General features: G+C 46.5%; 1 protein-coding gene across 3 annotated transcripts; it reads left to right on the top strand.

The window, feature by feature from the left end:
* Positions 1 to 927: 927 nt before the first annotated feature.
* On the top strand, positions 928 to 24,184 carry MKRN1 (makorin ring finger protein 1). 3 transcript variants are annotated; one of them, XM_032305681.1, is made up of 8 exons: positions 928 to 1,296; positions 12,198 to 12,326; positions 18,848 to 19,074; positions 19,635 to 19,861; positions 21,588 to 21,802; positions 22,589 to 22,699; positions 23,256 to 23,394; positions 23,736 to 24,184. In XM_032305681.1, exons 1-8 carry the CDS (start codon positions 1,112 to 1,114, stop codon positions 23,946 to 23,948), a joined length of 1,446 nt encoding a protein of 481 aa, XP_032161572.1. In that variant the 5' UTR covers positions 928 to 1,111; the 3' UTR covers positions 23,949 to 24,184. The 3 variants fall into 3 exon arrangements, with proteins under 3 accessions (XP_032161572.1, XP_032161573.1, XP_032161574.1); XM_032305683.1 differs by lacking the exon at positions 928 to 1,296 and adding an exon at positions 1,548 to 1,567; XM_032305682.1 differs by lacking the exon at positions 12,198 to 12,326.
* Positions 24,185 to 27,800: the final 3,616 nt, after the last annotated feature.

The following is a 27,800-nucleotide window of genomic DNA, read 5'->3' on the forward strand; positions in this document are numbered from 1 at the left end:
GATTATATACATTCGAATTTTCACAGTTTTACAAGTGGCTCTAAGCTTGGGGTGTTCCTGACACCTCTTGTTTACTGTGTGTTCTGTATCAACTGTAGTGTGAAAGGACAGTGTTTTCTGTGGATTCAAATAATACGTTACTGTACTTATCTACAGGTAGAGAAAGGAGTAACAACACTAAGAGGTAAATTAACTTGCTCCAAAGGCACATAGCCAGGAATGGGAAAAACAGGGAGATTGGGGAGACAGATTGACCCCAGATCTGTGCTTGGCTACCCTGCTAGTCTCCTGGGCTTAAGATTGAGAACACCCTGGGGGCGCCTGGGTGGCTCAGTGGGTTAAGCCACTGCCTTCGGCTCGGGTCATGATCCCAGTGTCCTCTCTCTCTCTGCCTGCCTCTCTGCCTACTTGTGATCTCTGTCAAATAAATTCTTTAAAAAAAAAAAAAATTGAGAACACCCTGACTGGAGGGAAAAAAGTTAAGTGTTGACTATGTACCAAGCACTAGGCTCAGTGACTGCTGTCTATGCATGTCCCATAATCGTCACAGCAATGCTGTGCGGGGAGAGGGCCTGCTAGCATCCCATTGGAGGTGAAGAAACAGGCTCAGGAACGGGTATGTATCCCCAGGTCGTTCAGCTAACAGTTGGTAGAGCCAGTAAGTGAAAGGGACAGTCTGGATTCCAACCCCGGTCCTCCAGTCCCGACCTCCACTGCAGCAGCCTCTGCTCGCAGAGGGTTGGCACACTTTAAAGACTGACTTCATTGCACATATGAGCATCCTGGTGTGTTGGGGGGACGCGGCGGGGTGGGGGGGGCGGTGTAGCGAGGGCCGACCCAGTCGGCGGAGCCCGGCCGCCCTGCTCCGCCCCTGGGGGCGGGGCTGTCCCGTCCGCCAATCAGGGGGGCGGGGGGCGGGCCGCGGACGCTGCGGCTCTCCCCCGCAGTTCGAGCGGCGAGAGCGCTCGGAGACGCTACGCGGAGCCGAGGGGAGCGAGCGGGCGCCCCAGTCTCCTTCCCCTCCCCTCGCCTCGCCGCCCTCTCCCGCAGCCGGACCGGAACTATGTGATCCCGGAAGTTCCGGGGCCATTGCTGTGTGGGATAAACAGTAATGGCGGAGGCTGCAGCTCCCGGAACAACAGCCACAACATCAGGAGCAGGAGCGGCAGCGGCGGCGGTGGCAGCGGCCTCCCCCACCCCTATCCCCACAGTCACCTCCCCGTCCTCGGGGGCGGGGGGAGGGGGAGGCGGCAGCGACGGCAGCGGCGGCGGCTGGACTAAACAGGTCACCTGCAGGTGAGACGCTGCGCGGCCCGGCGCCGGCGCGGGGAGGGGGCCGAGGCTGCGGAGAGGGCGGAGAGGGCGCAGAGGAAGGGGCGGGCGGGCGGAGCGGGGAGGAGGAGAGCGGCGTTTGGCCGCCCCGGCCCGCCGCGCCTGCCGGGCCCGCCCTGCCCGCCCTGCGTCAACCCCCGCCGGCCGCCGCGGGCTCGAGCGCGCGCAGCTCCGCCGCCGCACGGCTCGCCGGCCTCCCCGCGCCCGCAGAGCGGAGCGCCGCGCAGAGGGAAAGGTGGGCTGACTCCTCCCTCCTTTTCATTGTCGCCGGATCCCGCAGTCCCTGCTGCGGCTCCGCGGGTGCGGGGAGGGGGCTGCGTGTAGTAGCGTGCAGCCAGTCTCCCGCAGCCCTGCGGGGCCGGGGACCGGGGCCGCCGGCGCGGGCGAGGTGGCCTTGGGCCTCGGCGCCGTGTCATCCGTTAGTAACGACTGCGCGCGTCTCTCCGCCCCCGACCCCCCCCACCCGTAGCTTTTGTTATTTTTTCTTTGTATGTTTATCGAGGTTGGCGGTTCTGAGCTTTGTCTTAGAACCGAGTGTCTAGTTGGGGGTCGTCTTCTCTCCGCCCTAAATTAGGAGCTGCTGTTCCCCCGCGGAGAAGATACTCTCTCCGAAATACATGCATCTTTCCTTTTTCTAAAGAGGGAATCAAAGAGCTGCTCTACTCAGGGAGAGCGGTTTTTGTTTGGGTTTGGTATGTCAGATGGAAGTATTTGAAAAATCCAGTGGATGGCGGTTATAGGTACGTGTGTACGCGTGTAAAATGATCAAGCTGTACATACAGGATGAGTGCATTGAATTGGATGCTACACTTTGGTTACTTTGATTCTTTTTGAAGTGATCATTAGCGACTGGAAGCTTTTCTTTTTCTACCAGTTGAGGAAAATGCAACGAACCCCGGTTTTCATGGGGGGGGTGAATTTTCCATGCAACACCTAAGAATTCGTAGTATATAGAATTCTGTAGTATTAACAGTGATACAGTATTTTGTTTAGGAAATACTTCTAAGGCTTGAATAATCTTAATTAAGCTTACTTTCAGTAGCGGGATGAAGGATAAAAGTTTATTTTAGGTAGCTTCTCATCAGTGGTTTGTAGATCCTAAAAATGAATGGAGTGTGCAGTATCTTAAGGATTTTCAAAATTGCTGTCCATGAAACCAGTTAGAATATATCTGCCTTTGTGTGCTGAAAATAAGGTTCCTTGAACATCTGAGTGCTTTCAAGAACGCCATACAAAGCCTTGATTTTTAATCTATCCTTTCCACTTTCGATATAGTCTAGCCTTGAACACCCATCATAACCTGGTATTAATCATTCTTACCCATTTGTATCTTTTACCCGTTTGTATCTTGTAGCTGTAACTTGAACTTAACTTCACAGCCGTGCACAGAATTCATTGTCACTTTACTTCTCGGTTAGACACTTTGCCCTGTTACTGTTTCTGGGGTTTTTGTTTTGTTTTGTTTGTTTGTTTTAGCAGTATAATCAGAATTCAGAAGAGCTTATCAGACTAAGCATTCCTCTTTGGTTGCCTTTAGCATCTTCGAGTAAATGCAGGATTGTAGATTTTTCCTGGAATGGTGGGAATTACTTGCCCATAAACCAATAGGTTTATGTATTTAAAAAATTCACGTAGCGCAGTAATCTAATACAGGCTTAGATGTACTAGCTTTTTTTTTTTAATATGTCTAACTTTTGTGAAAAAGTTAATTTTCTAGAAGTATTTTGTATGTCTTAGATTTTAATACTAGATATTGTTTTCAGATTTAGGTACCAACATGATCTGTGTGTGTGTGTGTGTTTGACTGCGAGGGAACACAAGCAGGGGGAGTGGGAGTGGGAGAAGAAGCAGGCTTCCCGCTGAGAAGGGAGCTTGATGGCAGGGCTGGATCCCAGGATTCTGGGATCATGACCTGAGTAGACGGAAGATGCTTAACAACTGAACCACCCAGGCACCCCCCAACATGATCTATTTAAAAATTTCCTTTTGAGGCGTGGAATATCATGTACGGTATCTTGTATTGTAGAACTTGAGCTTTCTGAGAGCAGGGGCCCTGTTTTGTTTTTTATCTCTACTTAATAAATGCTTAAGTTGGTGGTAAGCCCACACCTGAAAATTACCCACTCTAATAGGCGCTTTGTCCTGGCAAAGGACTTAGTGATCTGTCTTGGACTACCTCATTCAGTTACTAAATAGGCATTAGCGCCTTCAACGAGGGATGAAGGTCTTGGATGTTGGAGGGAATGCAAAAACCCATTATAAGTATTTTCAGTGTATTTGATAGCAAAATATCCCTCAGGAGAATTCAAAGGTAGGCATATATTTTGTGTTTCTGCTTTCTGTTTAGTGCTTTAAGGCTTTTTTCTTAGACTTAGGACATAGGACATAATGCTCTCAGAAGTTGTTTGGACGACGGGTTTTTTTAATTGCTCAATCCATACTTTCTCATTGGTTTTTATTTTCTTTATATTTCTCAGAATTCTCACTGTGTTGTCATTTGCTTAAAAACTGAGTAACTACGTATACTTTCCCAAGGAGCTGTATTATGCTGCCCCCACCAGGCTATTTTTCATGTTTTTTAATTGGAGGGATATTCCGAACTAGCTATTACTGCATTTAGTTTCTTTGAGAGTGTGGGGTTAAAATAACACTTCGGAAGTGTAATTTTGGATTTAAGGCACTGCTTTATGAGAGTTCTACAGTGGTGGATGAACAGGTGAAATAACACCCCAGAATGAGCATTTTTCATTTCAGTTTTTCTGTTCTTAAAGATTTTGACAGAGACACGGAGAGGGAACAGAGGCAGTGGGAGTTGGGGAGGGAGAGCAGGCTTCCTGGCTGGCTGCTGGGGTCGTGACCAGACTTAGGGACTAGGCCACCCAGGCGCGCCTCAGTTTTTTCAGGTGTATTCGGTATCGTTGAAAAGGAAATTACTCCCAATTGCTGTGATATACCCATAGTGAAGTTTATTACTTGGAAACCACATAGGTGATTTTTTTTTTTTTGAAGGGGTGGCACTGAAAAAGCCCATTATAAAACTTAATTTTGCCAGGAGACTTATGTGTCTTCTACAGTAAAAGAAATATGTGAACTATTAATTGTATAGGTATTAATAGGAGATAAAAAGGGAGGTAAACCTTGGTCCTCAGCCACCAGGAATTACCAGTCTAGTATAAAGAATGGTAGGTGAACTTGTGAGAAAATTCCGAAGCAAAGTAAGAAATGCCATAGCTAGTGAAGTGGTGAATGCCACATTCGTTAGCGTTCTCTAATTTCCAGGAAATGCCCAGGCAGGTTGTCATGATGCCTAGAGGTACTTCAGGGGTATTTTTGCTTCTGTTGTACCCTTAAAGAGCTACTCTTGGGGTGCTTTGTAATATAGTTCGGCAAACATGCTTAGTTTTCCAGGAGGTACAGCAGTAGGAGATTCTAGTTGACGATATTGGTCTTCATTACTGGACAATGTCTGGAGTCAAAAGATAACTCATTTGGGAGAGGGCATCAAGTGAGAGCAGGAGGGGGAGGGTCAGGGAGAAGCAGGATGCCCCCCTCTGCTGAGATCATGACCTGAGCCAAGGCAGATGCTTAACCCACTGAACACCCAGGCTCCCTGGAAGTCAGATTCAAGGTGGAAGGAATCTTAGAAATCACAGGGCCCCAGACAAGGGCACCAGGGTTACCAACTCTGGATTTGGGAGTCCCTCCCATACCTAGCTCCAGTACCTAGCCCCAAGCTCAGTGGGGAGTTGCCTTGAGATGGTCTCTCCCTCCTGCCCCTGTCCCTCTCTATAAAATAAATTTTTATTAAAAAGTCACTTGGTCGGGGGTGCCTGGATGGCTCAATGGCTCAGTGGGTTAAAGCCTCTGCCTTCGGCTTAGGTCGTGATCCCAGGGTCCTGGGATCGAACCCCAAATTGGGCGCTCTGCCCACCTCTTTGCCTGCTTGTGATCTCTGTCAAGTAAATAAAATCTTAAAAAAAAAAAAAAAAGTCACATGGCCCTTTCACCAAAGGATGCTTCAGTCTAGGCAATGGCATCAAGATTTGGTTGGTGGTTTGCTCTTGCCATTGAAAAACAAAAACAATTTTGATTTGTTTCCTTTGGCTGTGAAATTCTTGGGAGAGGCTTGCCTTTTTTTTTATCCATTTTCTGTTAAAACTTAGTGTTGTAAGGTACCTGGGTGGCTCAGTTGTTAGGTGCCTTGGGTCCTGCTCCCTGCTTGGTGGGGAGCCCGCTTCTCCCTTTCCTCCCCCTGCTTGTGTTTCCTTTTTCTGTCAAATAAGTAAAATCTTCAGGGAGAAAAAATCCTTAAATGTTAATTTTTTTTTTTTTAAGATTTTACTTATTTAAGAGAGAGACAGAGCATGAGAGGAGGTCAGAGGGAGAAGCAGACTCCCCATGGAGCTGGGAGCCCAATGTGGGACTTGATCGGATACCAGGGATCATGACCTGAGCAGTTGCCCAGCCAATTTAGCCCCCCAGGCACCCATGTCGCAATCTCTTAAAGATGGGTTGACAAGGAGGGATTTTGCTGCATGGATTGTACTCTATTGTGGATATACCAAGTGTTCATACCACTGAGGCATAAAAGGCAAGAAAAGTAAACGGAAAACACAAGAGCATACATACCAAATAACATGTGAAACAATGCTTAGTATTTGGCAATAACTAATGAGGGCTTGTATTCTAGTGTTTTCTGTTGATTCTAGGGTTTCTGTGATTCTGTGTCTGCTTGAACTCACTCAGTGTTGCTAGTCTTGGACCTCAGGAATGCATTTCATTGCTGGGTAGTTCTTTTTCTCAGTTTTCACATAGACCAGTTACATGATGTAGCTCTCTTACATATATGTACTTTGTCAGGGATAGTGCCCAAAAATGTTGTATTCTGGCTCTGTTCCTCCACAGTTATTTACAAAATCTTGTGGCATGAGATCTAGGTGTCTTGCCTTAATCTTTTTTTTTTTTTTTTAAGATTTTATTTATTTATTTGACAGAGAGAGATCACAAGTAGGCAGAGAGGCAGGCAGAGAGAGAGGAGGAAGCAGGCTCCCTGCTGAGCAGAGAGCCCGATGCGGGACTCGATCCCAGGACTCTGAGATCATGACCTGAGCCGAAGGCAGCGGCTTAACCCACTGAGCCACCCAGGCGCCCTTGCCTTAATCTTTCTTAGCTGATTTGTTCATGTAAATCTCTTCTATCTTTTAGGATTTTTACTTACTTGACAGATCACTAGTGGGGGGGGGGAGCAGGCTCCCCACTGAGCAAAGAAGCCTGGTGCTGGGCTGGATCCCAGGAATCCTGAGATCATGACCTGAGCTGAGCCACCTGGGTGCCCCCATGTGTACTTCTTGTACTGAACAAATGCAGTCTGGCAGGGCAGAGGAAAGATGTGGAAAGGCAGATGGACAGATCTGAATGAATGTGCATAGCACAAAGACTGTGCAGTTACTGACTTAAATTCTTAAATCTAAAAGATGGCAGAAATCACCTGAAGGTCTCGTAGCTAGGAAGTGACAAAGCTAGAATTTAGTCTTAAGTTCTGAAGGAGGCCCTTGGCTGGCTTAGAGCATGCAAACTCTGCTTGATCTTCAGTGAGAGTTTGAGCCCCATGTTGGGTCTAGAGATTACTTAAGTAATCAACATCCCCAATTCTGAGCTTTTGTACTCACTCCATTAGTTCCAAACAGTCTACTACTAGTGCAGCCTGATTGTATTGACTTACTGGTTGGTAGCTGCGATCCCTTCTGGCTCTTGGAACTTGGGGTCAGCTGAAGTTCGTAGATGGAAATCTAGCCGTTGGCTGGGACTGGTCATGTGGACGACAATTCAATGTACTAACCTAATTCTGATGGCTTCCTTGTTTCAGAATCTTCAGTGACTCCTTACTGCTTGAAGACAACTTGACTTAAAAGCCTGCGCAGCATCTGTTCTTTGCTGTCCAGCCACGTCTCTTCTCCCCTCCCCGCTTGTCCGCCTCCTCTTCACTCTTGGTCATGCATCTGTTCTCTTGTGCTCTTCACTGGGAAGTGCTAATGGTCCATGCGCCACTGTCCGTGCCAACTGCACAATCTTTGGCTCCAGTTTTCACTATCATTTTGGATTCTCCAGAAGTTTTTAACCATCGTGGGTTTTCAACAAGTAAATGCTGGTGTAGGTGTTAGTGGAGGTGTTGACTAAGGAAGTGAATTTAAGGTGCAGCTATATTAGGGAATGGAGCTCCTTGAAGCAACTGGTTAAGGAACTGATTAAGTGTAGCAAAGAGCATCAAACCCAAGTGCAGCAACTGAATGAAAGTTGGAAAGAGTGAGATTTCAGAACAAATGTGAAACTGTTCTGTATGAAGTTTTAAGTGCTACCTTCCCAGCTTGGAATCTCTAGATAATATATGAAGCCATAAAACTGAATGAGGGATATGTATCTGATAGGTCACAAAGAAACAATGATGGTATTGACACCTTTGTTGTGTGGTGTTTTTTTTTTTTTTTTTTTTTAAAGATTTTATTTATTTATTTATTTGACAGGCAGAGATCACAAGTAGGCAGAGAGGCAGGCAGAGAGAGGAGGAAGCAAGCTCCCCGCTGAGCAATGAGCCTGATGTGGGGCTCGATCCCAGGACCCTGGGATCATGACCTCAGCCGAAGGCAGTGGCTTTAACCCACTGAGCCACCCAGGTGCCCTTTGTGTTTTTAAAAAAGCAAAAGTTCCCACTGGGAATGAGACAGCAGTATAAACGACATTCAAGCCCTGGTCCTGTTTCCAAAAGGATAACCTATTACACCTGAACACTTTTTTTTCCTTCAAAGATTTTTCATATTTACATGAGTGTGAGGAGCACAGAAGAGAGGAAGGGGCAGAGGGTGAAGCAAACTCCCCATCGTGCAAGAGGCTGGAAAGGGGGCTGTATCCTGGGTCTCAGCGATCATGAGCTGAAGGACTCTCTGAGCCACCCAGTTGGTCTTGGATACTTTCTGTGTACTTGGAAGCAAGTTAATACTGAAGCGGTGACGACAGTGTAATTATCGTTGGCTTATTTAGTTGTTGGGGGTGTCTGTGTTGATGTCTTCATTTATGTGGTCAAAATTTAGCTGCCTTTTTTTTTTAGATGCTTACAGCATAAGCGTTAGGATGATTAGAGGGAGAGAGACAAGCAGACTCCCCATTGAGTGCAGAGCCTGATGCTGGGTATGATCCCAGGACCGGGAGAGCATCAGGACCTGAGCTGCCCAGGCAGCACCGCCCCCCCCCCCCAATTTTCTATTGAGAAACAACTTTTTTTTTTTAAAGATTTTATTTATTTGACAGATCACAAGTAGGCAGAGAGGGGGGACGTAGGCTATTTTGTTGACTGACTACAGCCCCAGGGCACTTGAGGATCTTGGTTATTTTTAACTGTTTCCACCAGTGTTACAACTTTGCATGTGATGTATGTGGGGAAACAAAGTTTCCCTTGCAGAAATTCTTCCAGTAGAATCTTTACATTCAGATTTGGGCAGCTGCCTTCAAGGTTTCTTGGGTAAATATGACTGTTTTTCTGCATACTCTAATCAGTGGACAAGTGGAGTGTACATCCTGTTACTCTGTCCACCAGCTCTGGGACACAGTGATGCGTCCTACAAGGCCAAGCCACAGGAAACAGGTACTTCCCCTTAATTGACCAGCTGTACATAGATGCCAGTTTAGGGAGTTGTGGCCTGCCAAAAATCATTTTCTCTTATTGAAGAGAAAAAGATGGATAGAGGACCAAAGAATTATTAATAAAAAAAGAATGGGAAAAAAGCCTCCTTGGGGAACCTTGGCTGGCTCAGTAGAGCATGTGATTCTTGGTCTCTGTGGGTTCAAGTCCCACAGTGGGTGTAGAGCTTACTTAAAAATAAAATCATTGTGGTGGGGGGGGGGTAGGAAACCTGACAAGTTGGTGATGGATAGATAGAGAATAGGTGGTGGTGGTGGTAGTTCTTGATGATGGGGTTATCTATAAAAAATAATGGCCCATTTCACTTTCACCTAGAGAAATGGAGATTGCTGCTTGTTCTACTCATTTCTCCCCCAATCCCCACTTTCTGATTTAGTAGATACGAGATGGTCCCTAACTACTACTACTATTTTTCTAAAAGATTTTATTAATTTGACTCACAAGTAGGTAAAGCAGCCTGCAAGGAGTGGAGGAAGCAAGGGTCCCTGCTGAGAGCCCCATTGGGGGAAGTGGGGGTCGGTGGGGGTAGGTTGATCCCAGGGCCCTGATACCATGACCTTAGCCAAAGGCAGAGGCTAAAGAGCCACCGGTACCTCTCTACTTTGTATTTCTAGCAAATTCCCAGATGGTGCTGATGCTGCTAGTCAAGGTTCCCTAAGTTCTCCTAGGGCATACTCTGATAATTGGTGTTTAGGAAACTACTCATTAGGTATGCATGTCCTCCTCCAAGGCCTGAGGAGCAGTAGTCTGTTAGCCAAAGAACATAATGATTTCTCTTTGCCTCTGTGTTTTCACATGCACATTTTACATGAATTTTTCTTAAGTAGGCTCCGTGCCCAGTTTGGAGTCCTGTGTGTGGGGTTTGAACTAGAAACACTGAGATGAAGAGACCTGAGTTGAGATCAGGAGTTGCTTAACCAGCTGAGCCACTCGGGTGCCCCTCTCATGGTGGCTTCTAAAGAAAGGGGTGCCTGGGTGGCTCACTTGCCTGGTGATGGGATTAAGCCCCCTATCCGGCTCCCTGCTCAGCGGGAAGCTTGCTTCTCCCTCTCCCCATGCTTGTGTTCCCTCTCTTGCTGTGTCTGTCAGCTCTTCTTAAAAAAAAAAAAATTAAAACGGTGTTTTTAAAAAGATCTTACAAAATTTGACAGAAAAAGCACACAAAGCAGGGGAGAGCAGCAGAGGGAGAGGGGGAAGTATTCCACTGGCTGAGCAGGGAGACCGAGGCCGTGCTTGAACCTAGGACTTTGGGGCTGTGACCTGAGCTGAAGGCAGCTGCTTAACACTGAGCCACCCAGGTGCCCCCAAAATGGTTTCCTATAGTGAAAAAGGTAGTCTGACCCATTCTCGTTTAGATTGTTTCTTGCTTCTTGATCTTTCTACAGAGAGAGCTGCCGTTATGGCTAAAGTCAGTGAAAAACAAGATGGTACCTCCCTAGGACTGGAAAATGAGAATTGTGGTCAGACTTAACTGCAGGGTCATGATCACAGGGTTCTGGGATTGAGCCCTGCATTGGGTTCTCTGTTGAGCAGGAAGCCTGCTTCTCCCTCTCCCATTCCCCCTGCTTGTGTTCCCTCTCTCCCTATGTCTCTCCATAAAATAAAAAATCTTAAAAGTATTTTTAAAAAACCTTTAAATTTGGGGCGCCTGGGTGGCTCAGTGGGTTAAAGCCTTTGCCTTCGGCTCAGGTCATGATCCCAGGGTCCTGGGATCGAGCCCCGCATCGGGCTGTCCGCTCCACGGAGAGCCTGCTTCCTCCTCTCTCTCTTTCTACCTGCCTCTCTGCCTACTTGTGATCTGTCTGTCAAATAAATAAATAAATAAAATCTTAAAAAAAAAAAAAAAAACCTTTAAATTTAAAAAAATTATTTAAAAATATTTTAAAAATTAAAAAAAAAGCCGGTGGAGACCAGATTAATGACATCAGTTGAAATGTAAATTGGTGCACAGGCTTACGGGAGACCTTCCTGTGGTACCATTAATGGATAATCTTACCATGCCGTCTTGGTTTTGTGTTCATTCCACATGTTGGTGTAGAACAGGATATATTGGCTGTACTACTAAACAGCACTAGGATACGTAGCATCCTATATTGTACTAGTGTGTTAACTGGTGGGGAGTACATTGGTCATGATTCTCTCTCTCTTTTTTTTTTTTGATTTTACAGGGGCACCTGGGTGGCTCAGTGGGTAAAAGCCTCTGCCTTCCGCTCAGGTCATGATCCCAGGGTCCTGAGATTGAGCTGCACCTGGGGTGCTCTGCTCAGCAGGGAACTTGCTTCCATCTCTCTCTTCTCTGCCTGCCTCTCTGTCTACTTGGGATCTCTCTCTGTCAAATAAATAAAATCTTTTTTTTTTATTTTTTATTTTTTTAAAAGATTTTATTTGACAGATCACAAGCAGGGAGAGAGGCAGGGAGGGGGAGAGAGGAGGAGGAAGCAGGCTCCCTGCTGAGCAGAAAGCCCGATGTGGGGCTCGATCCCAGGACCCTGGGATCATGACCTGAGCCTAAGGCAAGAGGCTTTTTACCCACCGAGCCACCCAGGTGACCCCCCCCTTTTTTTTAAATAAAATCTTTTTTAAAAAGTTTATTGATTTTTACAGAGACAGCAAGAGGGAACACAGGCTGGGGGAGTGGGAGAGGGAGAAGCAGCCTTCTGCAGAACAGGGAGCCCATCGGGCTTGATCCCAGGACTCTGGGATCATGACCTGTCCGAAAAAGTACATGGTGACTGAGACACCCATGCGCCCCAATTCAATTTTCTTATTAAAGTACTCTGCCCCCAGCATGCGTCTTGAACTTAACAGCCCCAAGATGGAGTTGCATGCTCCCCCAAATCAGCTGGCCAGTGTTGCGGACTGTTCGTTTTTGTATTACTGGCTGGTGAGAGTTCTCTATAGACAAGATGGGGGGACTTGCACTAGATAAGTGATACGCACATATTTCCTCCTAGACTGTGGCTTGCTTACAAAATTCTCTTAGCAGTGGCTTGCGAAGCACCCAAAGTTGAACTTGTGTAAATGCCTTTTTTCTTTTTTTTTTTAATTAGAGATGCACATATCATGACCCCAGCCTGAGGCAGATGCTTCACCCACGTGCCCCAGTCACAGAGTTCTTTAAGGACTGGCTGTATAGTCCCTTTTAAATCAAACTTTGTGGTTCTTTCCACAGGTATTTCATGCATGGGGTTTGTAAGGAAGGAGATAACTGTCGCTACTCACATGACCTCTCCGACAGTCCTCACGGTGTAGTGTGCAAGTATTTTCAGCGAGGATACTGTATTTACGGAGACCGCTGCAGGTAAGAATTGTTCACAGATCAGTTTGTTCAGAGGTGGAGAAAAGGGGAGAGTAAAGGGGCGCCTGGGTGGCTCAGTGGGTTAAAGCCTCTGCCTTCAGCTCAGGTCATGATCCCAGGGTCTCGGGATCGAGCCCGGCATCAGGCTCTCTGCTTGGTGGGGAGCCTGCTTCTCCCCCCGCCCCGCCCCCGCCTGCCTCTCTGCCTACTTGTGATCTCTGTCAAATAAATAAAATCTTTGGGGGGGGGGGGCGATAAAAATACATAATTCCTATAGCTTCGTAAATTTTAAGGTAAATGCTTTGCAAATTACTCCTTAGTGTTAGGTAAATCTCAACTTGGAGGGCATGTATTATATACACTAAAAAAAAAATTTTTGTCGTGCAGTCTGAAGTTGAATTCCTGAGGATCCTCTTTGCCAACCTAGGGATAGGCGTGGAGAAAATGTTTGTATATGACCCCCCCCCCCCCGACTATGAATGATGTGCCTATTTGACCATAGTTTCAGGTCTCTATTAATAGAGAATTAAATGAATTAAATGGAGAGAAAATGGGATCGTAGGCTTTCGGGGGATAGTATTAGGTTGCTAGTTACAAGAGCTTGTCATTGCATGTCAACTTTGCTGAACCTTTTGAGCTTGCAAGACTAAGTGTAAGCTTGGATTTAGGGAAAATATTAAAGAATGTGCCTAGTAACCATCAGAATGTTAAAGAACCAAGAGGGATTCATTCCGTAATCTCTATCATCATGCAGTGAATTGGTGCCATTATCCTGTTAAAATCAGCAATGTGGCCTTTGAAATCAGGTGGAGCTTTTGTTTATTTCCAAGTCAAAGATGTGTTTTAGTTTCCTGTTAATTGGGGTGCCTGGATGGCTCAGTCGGTGGGGTGTGGGTATCTACCTTGGGCTCAGGTCATGATTCCAGGGTCCTGGGGTAGAGCCCTGGGTTGGGCTCCCTGCTAGTTGGGGAACCTGCTTTCTGTTCCTTGCTCTTGTCTACTGCTGCTCTTACTTGTTCTGTCAGCCCCCACCCCGCCCCTGTGTGTGTGTGTGTGTGTGTGTGTGTGTGTGTCTGTGTCTGTCTGTCTGTCTCTCAATATTTTGTCAGAACAGGAGAGCGGCAGATGGAGAAGCGGACTCCCTGCTGAGCAGGAAGCCTGGCCTGGGATTTGATCCCGGAACTCTGGGATCATGACCTTGAGCCCAAGGCTCAACTGACTGAGCCACATAGGCACCTCTAAAATCTTCTCAAAAAGTAGTTACCTATTGACGTTGAACAAATTTACCCTGAGATTTAGTAGCTTAGAGATAAACATCATCTTCAGTTTTGGGGGGTCTGAAATCGGTGTGACTTAGCTGGGATCTCTGGCTCTGAGATTTCAGAGGTTGCATGAGGATTGCAGGAAGAGCTCTCATTGTCTGTCCTCTCCCAGGAGCTCGGAGGATCACTTCTAAGGTGGCTCACACACTATTGAGGAGACCTTAAGTTTTTACCAGTTGGTCCTCTCCCTAGGGATGCGTAAGTGTTGTACTTGGTTGCTATCCTTCCCCAGAGCAAGTGATTGGAGAGTGAGAGCAAGGACACATCCACAGTGCCTTTTACGACTTAGTCTCAGAAGTCCCACACTTCCAGTCTGCTCATTATTAGTACAAGCAAGTCAACAAGTCCAGCCCATATTCAAGGGGGGAGAGATTGGGCCCCAGCTTTTTTGAAGGGAGGATTACTAAAGACTTGGGGACACTTTAACCCCTCATATTAGGTAAGACATAGGGTAAGAAGACACTGTCAGCCAGTTTTAGCATTCTGTGGTCAGAAAAGAGTATGTCTAAACTCTTGTGTTCAGATGCTTGGAATTTAAAAGGCTAAGAAATTATCAATGGGTGGTATAAATGTTCGGTCACCACACATTGATTTTACTAGGAAATCTCGTAAGGATAGAGAAATATAAACACTTCTTAATGTGACTGTGAGAACTCTGAAATGGAACCCCTGTCTGAGTTTATAAGTTACTTTGGTTCTCTGCTAATTTTTCATGGTACTATCAGAAAGGGGTGAAAATGCCCCCTGCCCCCAAAACCCACCACAAACCCAGGTCTTACCTTATCAGTCACCATATGAAAGGGCCTGAGTTGGTAGAACTCCATCATTCATATATATAAAATAGGAAGTGATTTTTTTTTTGTTGTAGGACGGTGTTCGTTGGTTTTCTGGGCCAACGTAATGGTAGGGTAACCGGGTTATTTGCCTAGACAGTTTGCTGAGAATCTGTCAACTCTGTCCAGGGAGAGAGGAAATAAATGTCAGGAGTGGAAGTGAGACTCCAGGATGTGTGGCAGAGAGAAGTGGAGAGAGTCTTCTATGGTACGAGTAGGGAAGGTATGGCTGGTTAACGTCAGCTGCTTGCTTCAGAGGAGGGACTCAGTGAAATGAGGTGAAATTGAAGAAAGCCAAGCTCAGTCCAAGGCTGGGTTTGTTAATCAGCCTTTTTTTGAGGTAACTTGGCCAGCCATACGTGGCATTTCATACTCTCCTTGAGTAAGTATGGAAGCCTATCCTCACCGTAACCCTGTACTTGGTGGACTTCTTGTAGGAGATGAAGTTGAAGGCCAGGGAGTGAGGTGGGTGCCCTGCTACGGTGATGCTCTGACTGGCAGTTTCAAGTCACCTAATGAACCGCTTTCTGGTTTTCTAAGAAAGACCCAGCCCCGTCTTGGGCGAGTGTTCCCCTTTTGAGCTGGGTTTAGAGCTCCCAGGGCAAAGTGAAAGGAATTAGGAAAGCCTTTGTATGCATTAAGTCTGCCAGAAAGGAAGCTTGGTAATAGTGCGGGACCGACAGGCCGGAAGTCCTAACCCCTACCCTGCTCTCTGACCTGTGCAGGGCTCTTGATAGACGAATGGGCCAGTGTCCAGAGATGAACTTCTCATAGAGGGAGTAGCTCATAATGAAAGATACACTAAGGTCAGCAGTTCACACACACTACTGCATCCGTGCTTCATGATGGTGACACGTCTCCATTACTCAGAACTGCTGTGCACACTGCTGGTCCTGTGACCTGTGACATTGCCCCCACCTACTCAAAGCTGGGAAAACATTGGTTACTGAATATTCAATACTCGTGGAGATAAGTGGGAGTATTGCCTTGGTTGACAACCATTGCTGTGGAAGATCTTGCCTTCTTTGGAGGGCTCTTTCCGTTTGGACCCAATGATTCCCATTAGTGGAAGTTTAAGATTGATTTCTTTGAAAGAGCATACAAGCAGGGGTATGGGCAGAGCAGACAGACTCCCCATTGAGTGATGATTCCCAGGAGATCCCAGATACCCCAACACGATGACCTGAGGGGAAAAACCAAGCTGTAAGTTAAAATAAAGACTGATCCCAGACCTTGGAATGATTGGGGCTGGGAAGTAGCCAACCAGAGAGGAAGCATGTGTCTTCTCTTGCTTAACACTGGAGGAAAAATTGATTCAACTTGCTTATGTAGAAATCAATACTCTTAAAGATAGAGTGTTTCCAAAGATGTGAAAGAAAAGCCCAATGTTAGTTTCAGTGCTGTCTCATTATTACTTAATACTTCTATTAAAAGGATCACTGATCTGTGATAATCTTAAGGTATTAATAAACATAATAAGTACATTATCCTGGACTCTCAATCCAGCAGTCGAGAGAGTCTGAAGTAGGAGCTGGCAGGTTTCGTTTGTGCAGGGCCAGGTAATAAATGTATTTGGCTGTGGAGGCCAGGTGGTCCCCTGTAGTTTGATAGCAGCCATGGGTGATCCCTAGTTAATGGATGTGGTGTGTTCCAGGAAGCTCTATGGGGACCCTGGAATTGGCGTCTTAACGTGGCATACAACAGTCTGTCTTCCAACCATTTAAAATTACCAAAACCAAGAGTACAAGTCTGGTGGTTTCCTGAATTGCCTCCTGAAATACAGTTCTAGTTGGCCTGTGTAAATGCCTGTTTTTTAAAAAAGTAAAGATTGGGATTCCTGACTGGCTAGCTCAGTATCAAAAACCAGTTTCCGCTCTGGGTTTGGCCTGAGGGTCATAGACTGGATTGATGCTGTTCTTAATTTAGGTCCATGCATCACTGAACCAGATTCTTTTAGAAAGCACTTTTGTTTTTATTTATTATTTGGCTCAGGGAGAAGGCACGCGAGTGCACAAGTAGGCAGAACTTGAGGGGAGAGGGAGAAACAGACCATTTGCTGAGTGGAGAGGATGATGTGTGGGTTGGTCCCAGGACCCTGGGAACATGACCTAAGATAAGGCAGATACTGAGTGAGCCACCCAGGTGCCCCTAGTAAGCACTTCTCAAAATGCATCTTGGACTTCATTTAATAGTGTGTTTCTTATGAGTATTTTTCCTAGTACTTAAGCACAAATCTTCAGAACATTGATAGGGTTCTGTTCCTGGGGTACCTGAGTGACTCAGACAGTTAAGTGTGTGCCTTCGGCTCAGGTCATCACCCCAGGATGCTGGGATAAGCCCCACATTAGTCTCCCTGCTTGTTAGGGAGCCTACTTTCCCCTCCCTCTGCCCGCTGCTCTGTGTACTTGGCATGCCCTCTCCCTCTGTCAAATAATTAAAATCGTAAAAAAAAAAAAGTTCTGCATTAAGGGACTAACTTTGCCTAAATAGACTGATTTGATTTTTAAAAGTTAATTTTCAAGAGAGAATCATTTGTGTACAAGGACCTTATTTTACTCATTTAAAAGATTGATTTTGAGAGCAAGTGGGCCAGGCGTGGATTGAGCGCATGCGAGCAAGACTACTACTAGGCAGTCTTCCGCACCCAGGCTGGGCAGGAGGCAGGACTGTATCAGGACACCCAAGATCATGTGCTCCGGCTGAGCCAACAGGGTGCCTGCCCTACGTGATACACTTACACGGTATGGTCGGTGTTCATTTTCAGGTGTTGCTCAAAAAACAAAACAAAAAAAGCCTGAACTGTTCGGGTGCTTGTGTGGCTCAGTTTGGGGTCGGGATTTCAGGCTAGTGGAAAACCGCTTCTCCCTCCTGCCTCTCCTCTGCTCATACATGATCATCTCAAATAAAGTCGACAAAGAAACAGCTGTCTATTCCTCTGTCTAATACGGTAACTATGAGCTCCCTGTGTGTGTGGAACATTGAAAAAAATACGGCTAGTGCTAGGACCAACTGGATTTTCTATTTAAGGATCAGTATTTATTTAAGATTTTATTTATTTACTTGACAAGGAGAGATCACAAGCAGAGAGGCAGGTTGGGCGAGGGAGGAGGCAGGCTCCCAGCCAAGCAGAGAGCCCGATGTGGGGCTCTATCCCAGGACCCTGAGATCATGACCTGAGCCAAAGGCAGAGGCCTAACCCACGGAGGCACCCAGGTGCCCCGAAGTATCAATGTTTAGATGTGGCCATTGGCTGCCATCATACAGAGCAGTGGAGTCAAACAGCACCACTTCCTTGAAATTTTTTTTTTAAAGATCTTACTTATTTGACTTAGTGAGAGGGTTCCACAAGCAGTAAGAGGGTTCGGATACTAAGGTAAATGTCAGCAAATGTTTACACTAGGACAGTGTGTGGTTAGCCTTTGTTTTGGTAACACGGCTGGCCCATGGTTAGGGTGGCCCAGTAATTAATTGCAAGACCTGCTAGATTCGTGTACTGCCAAGTCAGTGTGAGCTCAGATGTAACTATCTTCTCTCATGTCTGAATGAATGTCTGAATTGTGGGGACTTCATTGGGCAGAAAGGTTTTTTTTTTCCTCCTCAAAGATTTTCTTTGACAAACAGCACGTGAGAAGAAACGCAAGCAGGGGAGAGCGCCAGAGGGAGAAGGGGTATGGGGGCTCCGTCCCACAACCCTGGGATCATGGCCTAAGCTGAAGGCAGACACTTAAGTGGCTGAGCCATCCAGGCTCCCCAGGACGTTGGTACTTGAAGGGAATCATTTTTTCCCAAGTTTTGAGATGTGGTTTAAAAATTGGACAGATGAAAAAGAGAACGTGTAGGGTAAAAATTGGAGTAAAATAATTAGGTCAATGAATGTATATAGGAAAAATCTGCATCCTGCTTAATGTGAACATTGTAATGTGTGGTAAAACGTTTTACATTTTCTATGAGATGGAGAGTCCACCTTTCTTCAATTAATGCTTGGGTGCACAGTCTCTAGCAGAGTTGCCATGGGAACTGTGAGACTCGGATTCCAGTGGAATTGGAAGGGTGCTAGATGGTCTGCTGCTGGGGTGTGCAAACCTCGCCAGAGGCTCTAAATTTTGACCCCTGGTTTGTGACCTTGATACTCAAAAGACTTGTCCTTCCGCCAGCAGTAGTACCATCCTATGGGGTCTTGGTAAACAATGCAGAATCACAGGCTCTGCCCTAGACTTAGAAATTGAGTCTTGTCTTTTAACAATTTCCCCAGGTGATTATAGGGACAGTATTTTGAAAACTCAAGGAGAGGGTCAGGGAGTACATAATTCCTGTGGGGCTGCTGGCCAGGCAGTGAATGCTGACCTTTTCAGTTTGTTTTTTTTTTAAGGTATGAACATAGCAAGCCATTGAAACAGGAAGAAGTGACGGCTGCAGATCTAACTTCAAAATCATCCGTTGCTGCTTCAAGTCTCTCATCAGGAGTTGGACCAATTGTTGAAATGAATATGGGCGAAGCCGAGTCAAGAAATTCAAACTTTGCAACTGTAGGAGCAGGTTCAGAAGACTGGGTGAATGCCATTGAGTTTGTTCCTGGGCAGCCTTACTGCGGCCGGAGTGAGTATTTTGAAGACTAGAAACAACGACTTAACAGTGGAGTGAAGGGAACTTTTGGAACCCCAGTGATAGTGAATTTAGTGTGTTGAAAACTGAAGCCTCTTCAATCAGTGCAGTCATCTAAGAAACCGTATTGTTTCATCTTTTTTTAAACAAGCCTAATCTTTGAAATTTCAGCATTAGAAAATGGGTTAAAGAGTGAGGGAGTTTAGTAGACTAGGAGTTTATTTTTTTTTTTTATTTTTTTTTTTAAAGATTTTATTTATTTATTTGACAGAGAGAAATTACAAGTACACTGAGAGGCAGGCAGAGAGAGAGAGAGAAGGAAGCAGGCTCCCTGCCGAGCAGAGAGCCCGATGCGGGACTCGATCCCAGGACCCTGAGATCATGACCTGAGCCGAAGGCAGCGGCTTAACCCACTGAGCCACCCAGGCGCCCTAGACTAGGAGTTTAATTGAAGTACTACTCACTTCCTGTTCAGTTAGGTTCAGTTACTTCTGTTCACATATCTATCTGCCTTACCTATTTTGGACCTTTACTGCCCTCTTAACCGTTTGCAGCTGCCCCGTCCTGCACCGAAGCTCCCCTGCAGGGCTCTGTGAGCAAGGAGGAATCGGGGAAGGAGCAGACGGCAGCAGAAACCAAGAAGCAGCTTTGCCCCTATGCTGCGGTGGGCGAGTGCCGCTACGGGGAGAACTGTGTGTACCTCCACGGAGACTCCTGTGACATGTGTGGGCTGCAGGTCCTGCATCCGATGGACGCTGCCCAGAGGTCGCAGCATATCAAAGTAAGTCCTCGGGCAGTGCCCTTTTAGTCCTTGTGAGACTTCTCCAAGGTGCACATCCCACTGGTGTTTAACACAGTAACAGACTGGGGCAGCCTTTCCCAGGGTTCTCGAGTGATGCTAGAACCCCTCTCCCCGAAAGAAACCTCAGGCTCCTTGGCTCCGTCACTCTCCCTTCGGCCCTTCCCTCCCACTCCTGGTAATACTAATCAGCTAACAGTCTTTTCGTCCCCCTGGCCTGTTCCGGACATCACCTATGAGTGGAATCCTGTGTGGCTGTTTGTGACTGGCTCAAACATGAGCACAACATTTTCAAGACTTAGCGTGGTAGTGTGGACTAGTACTCCGTTCCTTTTTCTGCCTGAAGGATAATTCACTGTATAGCTATACCATGTTTTGTTTTTCCATCCTTCAGTTTAAGGACTTTGGGGTTGTTTCACTCATTGGCTATTGTAAGGCCAAAGCATGCATACGTGGGCATGTTTCAAGTTCTCTTTAAGTTGTTGGGTCATCTGGCAACACAATGCCTAACATTTATTCATTTTACAGACAGAGATCACAAGTAGGCAGAGAAGCAGGCAGAGAGAGAGGAGGAAGCAGGCTCCCCACTGAGCAGAGAGCCGGATGTGGGGCTTGATTCCAGAACCCTTAGATCATGACCTGAGCCGAAGGCAGAGGCAGTTTATTTAAGAAATTTCTCTTGGGACGCCTGGGGTGGCTCAGTTGGTTGGACAACTGCCTTCAGCTCAGGTCATGATCCCGGAGTCCCGGGATCGAGTCCCGCATCAGGCTCCCAGCTCCATGGGGAGTCTGCTTCTCCCTCTGACCTTCTCCTCGCTCATGCTCTCTCTCAAATAAATAAAATCTTAAAAAAAAAAAAATTTTCTCTGTAGCCAACATGGGGCTGGGACCCACAGCCTTGAGCTGAAGGGTCACACGTTCTTCTGGGTGGACAAAGTGCCCACATAACTCTTAAGCCCCATAATGGAAACAACCAAAATGTCCATCACCTGATGATTGGATAAATAAATCGTGGTGTGTCCATGTGATGCCATCTTACTCAGCAGTAAGCCAGTCACAGAAGGACATGTGGTGAAGTGCCCTGAGTAAGCATAGCCATAGATGAGTGAGTGACTGTGGCGGAAGGGGTTGATCTTAGAGAAGTGAGTGACCTGGCTATAGGAATATTGGGGTTTTTCTTAGGGTGGTGCACACATTGTAATACTGAGAGTGGTGTGATGGTTGCATGACGGGGCACCTGCCAAGACACTGTAATTGTTTCCTTTCCTTTAAAATGAATGAATCACTCAGTATTAAGTATCTTAAGGCTCTTCTTTAATGTGAAAATTGTGTCCAGCCCCAGTTGTCACCTAATAAATGTTAGTTTCCTTCACCCTTTCTTTATAACACATTGCAAATTAAGACCTTAGTCTTAATTTTAATTACATTTTCCATATAGAACCCAGAAGATGGAAAAACTAAGTATGAAAAACTAACATGGAGGGTAGCAGAGATTGGGCGATCCCCCCCCACCCCTTTTAAGTTCTTATAGTTTGACTCCAGTGATGTTAAAGGTCTAGAATGGCTGTGCACCTGTATTCAAGTATGAACAAAGCTGCTTTTGGTGTCAAATTGGGAACATCTTTTCAGTTGGCTTGTGAACGGTCAACTTGAAGTCTTTCATGATTATTCAGTGACTTGATGACACTTATCTCTCCACTTTTTCTAGTCTTGCATTGAGGCCCATGAGAAGGACATGGAGCTCTCATTTGCTGTCCAGCGCAGTAAGGACATGGTGTGTGGCATCTGCATGGAGGTGGTCTATGAGAAAGCCAACCCCAGCGAGCGCCGCTTTGGGATTCTCTCCAACTGCAACCACACTTACTGTCTCAAGTGTATCCGCAAGTGGAGGAGTGCTAAGCAATTTGAGAGCAAGATCATAAAGTGAGACTCCTCCCCAATCTCCGTTTGTGCTTTCTATTTTGGGGAAGAATTTAGTATCTTGTGCCAACTTTCAACCAGATGGACCGCATTTAAATGCATGCATTTTCTCTTGAAACTGGGGTATTCTAATGGGGATTTCTTTGTATTTCAGCTAGCTTCTAGGTTAGTTGGTATATCTACTTTTTATTTGAATGAGGAAACCCTATGTATCAGTTAGTAGAATCTTCGTGCTCTTTCTGAGGAGATTGTGTTTAATGGATTAGCCAGTTTAGGCTCCGTGAACAAACTTAACTAGCTCTGAATGTATGTTTCCTGACATTTTACATTTTCCACTTTCCTACTCCATCCATTAAGCTAGCCAATAATCCACCATCCTTTAAAGATTGTTCTCATGACTGAACAAAAACGACATAATCTAAACAGAGCAAAGTTGCAAGAAATAAATTTATTTAAACGAAAGAAAAAGGAGTCCGTGTGAAATGTCTTCTTTTGTTTTTGTTTTTGGTTTTTTTTTGTTGGTTTTTTTGTTTTTGTTTTTGTTTGTTTTTTAACAAAGTTACTTTTTTGAGTGAACTGGCTAGCCATTGATTTGAATTTATCAAGGACTTGTCTTCCCTCACAAGAGATGGCAGTTGTGTGACAGTATGTGGAGCCCTTTCAGGAAATCCCCACTTGGCTTTCGGTTAAGTCTTTTAAGGAATGGAGGGGACACACCAGGGTGTGTCCTTGCAGAGGAGTGGGCCTGTGAAGGGGGATGTGCATTGCAGCCTGTTCATTGTTTCCCAGGTCCTGCCCAGAATGCCGGATCACATCTAACTTTGTCATTCCAAGTGAGTACTGGGTGGAGGAGAAAGAAGAGAAGCAGAAACTCATTCAGAAATACAAGGAAGCAATGAGGTATGAGCACTGCAGCCTTTTCTCAAGCTAAGATCCCAACATAGCTTGGGTTCACTTTGAAAAGAACAGTGCTGCATTACACAACTCCTACCTCCTTCCTACCCTTTCTTTGACTTCAGTGTGGTTTCCTTTTGTCATCCCTGATAACACCTCGCTGGGGCCGTACCTGATTATAACACAGTCCTTGGGGTGCATGCCAAGGGGCTGCGTTATAATGAAGTCTGTACTGCTAGCTGATGCCCCATGAGTGGGCTGCTACCTCCTCCGTCCATGCTACAGTTGTCCGATGTGCTCGTGTCTGGGCCTTCTAGGAGATTCTCTGTCTCTACTGGATCTACGTTACTGGAGCTGTTACAAACAGCAAGGACCTGAACAGAGTATCTGTTTCTGTAGTCGGTGCTTCATGCATTAGTGCACACGTATTTGAGAACACACCTTGGGGAGGGCTGGAAACAGGTGCTGGTTCTATCCTTCCCTGTTAAAGAAAGACCGGATGATAGTCAAATACAGACCTGAAGTCCACTGTGAATAAGGGTTGCGATATTTTCCTTTCCAGCAACAAGGCGTGCAGGTATTTTGATGAAGGACGTGGGAGCTGCCCATTTGGAGGGAACTGTTTTTACAAGCATGCGTACCCTGATGGCCGTAGAGAGGAGCCACAGAGACAGAAAGTGGGAACATCAAGCAGATACCGGGTAACTCTCGCTGTTTTTTTAAAGGAGGGGAAATAGCACGTGATCAGTTGAGCCCCGCACAGATGGGGGTAGGGGAAGGAGATGAACACTCTCAGGTCTGGGAGTGAGACTGGCGGATGAAAGGAGCCCGGCCACCCCAGGAAGCCGGGAGGGCTAGGCGAGGGAAAGCTAGAGCTCGTGGTTTCCCTCCAGCAGAGGGGAGGAATTGGTAAGGTCGAAACCCTAAATAAGAAGTCTGGTTCGTCATGCCCTCTGGTGTGCTGGACGTTTTGCCTTAGAAACCACAGACTAGAAGATACTGCTCGACAGTGCCATCCCTATCATGGCCTTGTTTTTTACAGGCCCAACGAAGGAACCACTTCTGGGAGCTCATTGAGGAAAGAGAGAGCAGCAACCCCTTTGACAACGAAGAAGAGGAGGTTGTCACCTTTGAGCTGGGCGAGATGTTGCTTATGCTTTTGGCTGCAGGTGGGGACGACGACCTGACGGACTCTGAAGACGAGTGGGACTTGTTTCATGATGAGCTGGAAGATTTTTATGACTTGGATCTATAGCAGCTTGGCGTGGCGGGTGAACTGGTCTGCTGGGCCTCAGGCAGTGGCTGTCCCCGGTGGTGTGGCAGTGCCCAAGTTTCTCTCCTAGGCAGGCCTCGCAACTCCAGGTGCTGTCGTGATCTTCCTTACCCAGGGCCTGTCTTTTCAAATCCCTCACCTTTCCCCAAGGAGTGTGTTGTTTTCTCTGTTTAAAAAAAAAAAGTTACAAAAATAAATCTTAAAGCTAGTTTTTTTTTTGTAACATGAATTTAACTGTCAGACAGTTAGCGTAGGTCTATGGGGTCACCGGTTTCCCACCAGAGTCACAGCATTCTAGGGTAGAGTTGATGGAGTCGCCACACTCGCTCGGAGGACCCCAGGTTCGGAAGGAGTAGCAGTGGGCCCTGCTCTGGGCTCCGAGAACACAGGTGATGGGTGACGGATCTGCGCTGTGGCCCGTAGCTGGCCGCAGACCGACAGGCGGATCTGCCAGGTTTCTTTCTGGTGAAGTCTGCACATCCGAGTTTTATCTCCGTCCCCTCCCCCGTGACCCCCCACCTGTGCACTTGTTTGTGGTTTTGGTCTCTTGTTGAATTGCACACACGTCCGACTACTACTGGGTAACCAGAACCAGGTGCGAATGTGTTGAGATGTTTACTGTCGCGTGTGATAGAATTGTGAAGGGGAGCACACAGCAGATGCAGTGGCATCGACGAAAAGCCAAGCCGGAAGCGGATTCCCGAGGGCAGATAGACTTGGTGTGGGTGGGTGAGAGCGTGTGAAAGCTGCTTGTCCCTGTAGATGTTGTGTTCTTAGCCTTAGTGGGTAAACAATGGGTTTTGTGGTTTCAGCCTCGTATGGCACGTAGATTGTACGGGACAGAGCAGTATGTTCGTAGCTGTCAGTAGAGCAGTGCTAGAGCTCTGTCTTTATATAGAGCAGTGGGCGCAGCTGCAGAGGTTTCAGCTGTCTGGTGGTCCTTATATGTTAACACAAACCAGGGCTCGGACACATGGTTGTATTTAATGTTTTAGGGTTTCCCAGCCTTTCTAGCCCAGGCACTTTTGGACAAACGTTTGTCCTCGTTTGAGGTTTTGTTGTCAGGTTTTTGTGTTCGTTTTTGTGGGTATTGGCTTCATGACATCCCTGAGCTTTGCAGGTAGACAGATGTGATTCAGAACTTAAATTCTAAGGTGTTTTCTTGGTGCGGGTCCGGGGTTGGCAGGAGTTAAGTCATGCTTTTTCCACTAAAGGGGGGAGGGAGTGGTAATCCACAAGGTGAGCTAAATGCTAAGTTGTTAGAAGAATTTCTTGATTGGAAATTTTAGCTTTTGAGTTTGGTCTCTCGTTCCTAAAACAACTTGGAGATGCTCCTCATTTGTCGCATTTCCTGCTTTTGAGTCCTGGATCCTACCCATTTCTTCTCACTCAAAGAAAAAATAAGTAATTGTTGCAGAGGTCTCTGTATTTTGCAGCTGCCCTTTTGTAAGAAGCACTTTTCCCAAATAAAACAATTAAACCCAAATTGGCTTTGTTTTGTGTAATACATGTAATGAGTTGTTCTGAAATGTGGAGGTGTCAAAACATAACATTTGTTTCTCTCATGGACTCGGATCAATTCATCAAGAACTCTGGATGTCGTTTCCCTAATAAGACCTGGCCTGCTGAAAAGCACTACTTCAGTGATAAAGAGCGAAACATCCTGACCAGCTGGGATCCTTAAACTATTTGTATTAGAATTACTCTCAGGCTGCCTTGCCAGTTTTCATCTGCCGCCCGAGCACTTGAGTGTAGGAACTTGCCTCCTACCCACAGATTACAGGTAGGTCACAATGTAGTGCTTTGGAAGGCTACTTGACTCCCTAACTATCCCATCTTGGAGTAAAAACCATTCTGTGCCTTTTGGTAGAAAGTACTGATGGCCTGGGACACTCACTCAAGTCTTCAGCATCAGCCCTTGGCTCGGAGGGCGGCACGATCCCTTGTGCTCCCTGCTCCATGGGGAGTGATCCTCTGCCCCTCCTCTTTGTTCTCACTCTCAGACAAGTGGAATGGGAATTCCAAGGTACTGCTCATGATACTGGTACTATAATTTAACGGTGTTCCATGTTTCCATTTCTAGAAACTATTGTGACTTGGTGTAGTCACGCTAACAGCTGTAGGTCCCGGAGGAATCCTGTTCAGTCAGTGAGTGCACACATCCACTGCTTTCTCTGAGAAGTGTTAAGTCTGTCTGCAGCTGCTAGTGACCAGGTTGTGGTGGGGATCACATGAACTTCCAGAGTCGATGGAGAACCTCCAAGGCCAGGGAAAGTGTGGTGGTTGGAGCTCCGAGTGGGGAAGAGAGACTTGATGAAAGGCGCTACGTATTGGTGTCCAGAAAGCAGGCTGGCCCCCATGGATAGCTGTGCTGGTGTGTGTGTGTGTCTGGCTGGGAAGAATGGTCTGGGGAGGTGCTAGCTCCTGCAGTAAACGGAGGTTTGTGTCGGGAGATGCTCCCTTTGCCTCTTGGAAAAGGCAGTGGAAGTTCTTTATCTGCCAGTTGTAATGTGTATGGCTCCCCTGTTCCTGGCTGTAGCAAGTGCATTCTCACTGCTTGTTGGCCCAAAAACCCTGCGCTCTTTTGCCCAACCTCTTTCCTGCCACCACACACAAGTGCTATCAGTTTCTGTCCCTAGCTCATAGGAACATGCACAGGTTCGTTCCTTAAAAAGAATCTGGGGGAAATGAGAAGCAAGTAGTAGCTAAGACTTGAGATGGAGGAGGTGCAGGGTGTGGGTGAAGGTCTTTGCTGTCAGGGCACACAGGTGGAAACCCATCATACAAGGAAACCAAGTGGGGTACTTCAAAGTACTCGGTTAGGTTAGGAATTTTAGGCATCGTACTTCACGTAATCAAGTAAAAACTGTTGATCGACTAAATTGTCTTGCTGAGCCAACATAAACTTGGTGTTTTAAAATTGGTATGAAAGGGGCGCCTGGGTGGCTCAGTGATTGAGCGTCTAACTTCGGCTCGGGTCGTGGTCCCAGAGTTCTGGGATTGAGTCCCGCATTGGGCTTCCGGCTCCGTGGGGAGGCGGCTGCTCCCTCCCTCTGCCTGTTGCTCTGCCTGCTTGTGCTTACTCACTCACTCTGGCAAATAAACCTTAAAAAAAAAAGTATGAAAAAAAATTGTTAGGTAGACAACTAGTAGGGAAAATGCAGGAACTGTACTTGGTTTCTTGTCCTACCCATTGATAGTGTTACTGATGATGACGATGCATTTTTTAGAAGGTTATCTGGTAAGTTTTTTAAGGATTCTGTCAGGGCACCTGGTGGTTCAGTTGGTTAATCAGCTGCTCAGGTCATGAGTTGGGATTGGGACCTATGTCAGGGTTCCTGCTCCGCTGAGGGCCTGCATGCTTCTCCCTCTGCCTACTTGGTGCTCGGTTTTTCTGACAAAAATTTCTCAGAGGGACCAGAGAAGCAGGCTTCCACCTGAGCAAGGAGCTAGATGCAGGAGGACCCTGGCATGACCAGTAGTTTCCAAAAGGGCAAGCATTGGAGCACCTGGCTGGCTCAGTGGGTTAAGCCTCTGCTTTCTGCTCAGGTCATGATCCCAGGGTTCTGGGGTCGAACTCGCATCAGGGTGTCTGCAGGAAACTGGTTTCTCCGGGTCTCTCCGCCTGCTTCTCTGACAAATCTTTAGAAAAAAATGTCAAGTATTTATTTAAATTGGTGCTGGTTCAATCAGTGGAGCATGCATTTGTAGGTCCAGGGTCCTGGGTTCAAGCCCCACATGGTGCTTAGAGATCAGTTTAAGAGAAAATTCTTGTGAGTAGAGTAGAGACGGAAGGTAAGTTCTAAATATCCTTCAAACACCGGAAGCCGTTTC

The sequence above is a fragment of the Mustela erminea genome, chromosome 11, assembly GCF_009829155.1.
Source record: "Mustela erminea isolate mMusErm1 chromosome 11, mMusErm1.Pri, whole genome shotgun sequence".
NCBI lineage: Eukaryota > Metazoa > Chordata > Mammalia > Carnivora > Mustelidae > Mustela > Mustela erminea.

Bases quoted from the DNA above. Each gene is read 5' to 3' on its own strand.
- MKRN1 (XM_032305681.1), top strand. From the start codon at position 1,112: ATGGCGGAGGCTGCAGCTCCCGGAACAACAGCCACAACATCAGGAGCA. The intron at 12,327-18,847 runs GTAAGAATTGTT...TTTTTTTTTAAG, and splicing joins ATTTACGGAGACCGCTGCAG to GTATGAACATAGCAAGCCAT. The intron at 19,862-21,587 runs GTAAGTCCTCGG...CACTTTTTCTAG, and splicing joins AGAGGTCGCAGCATATCAAA to TCTTGCATTGAGGCCCATGA.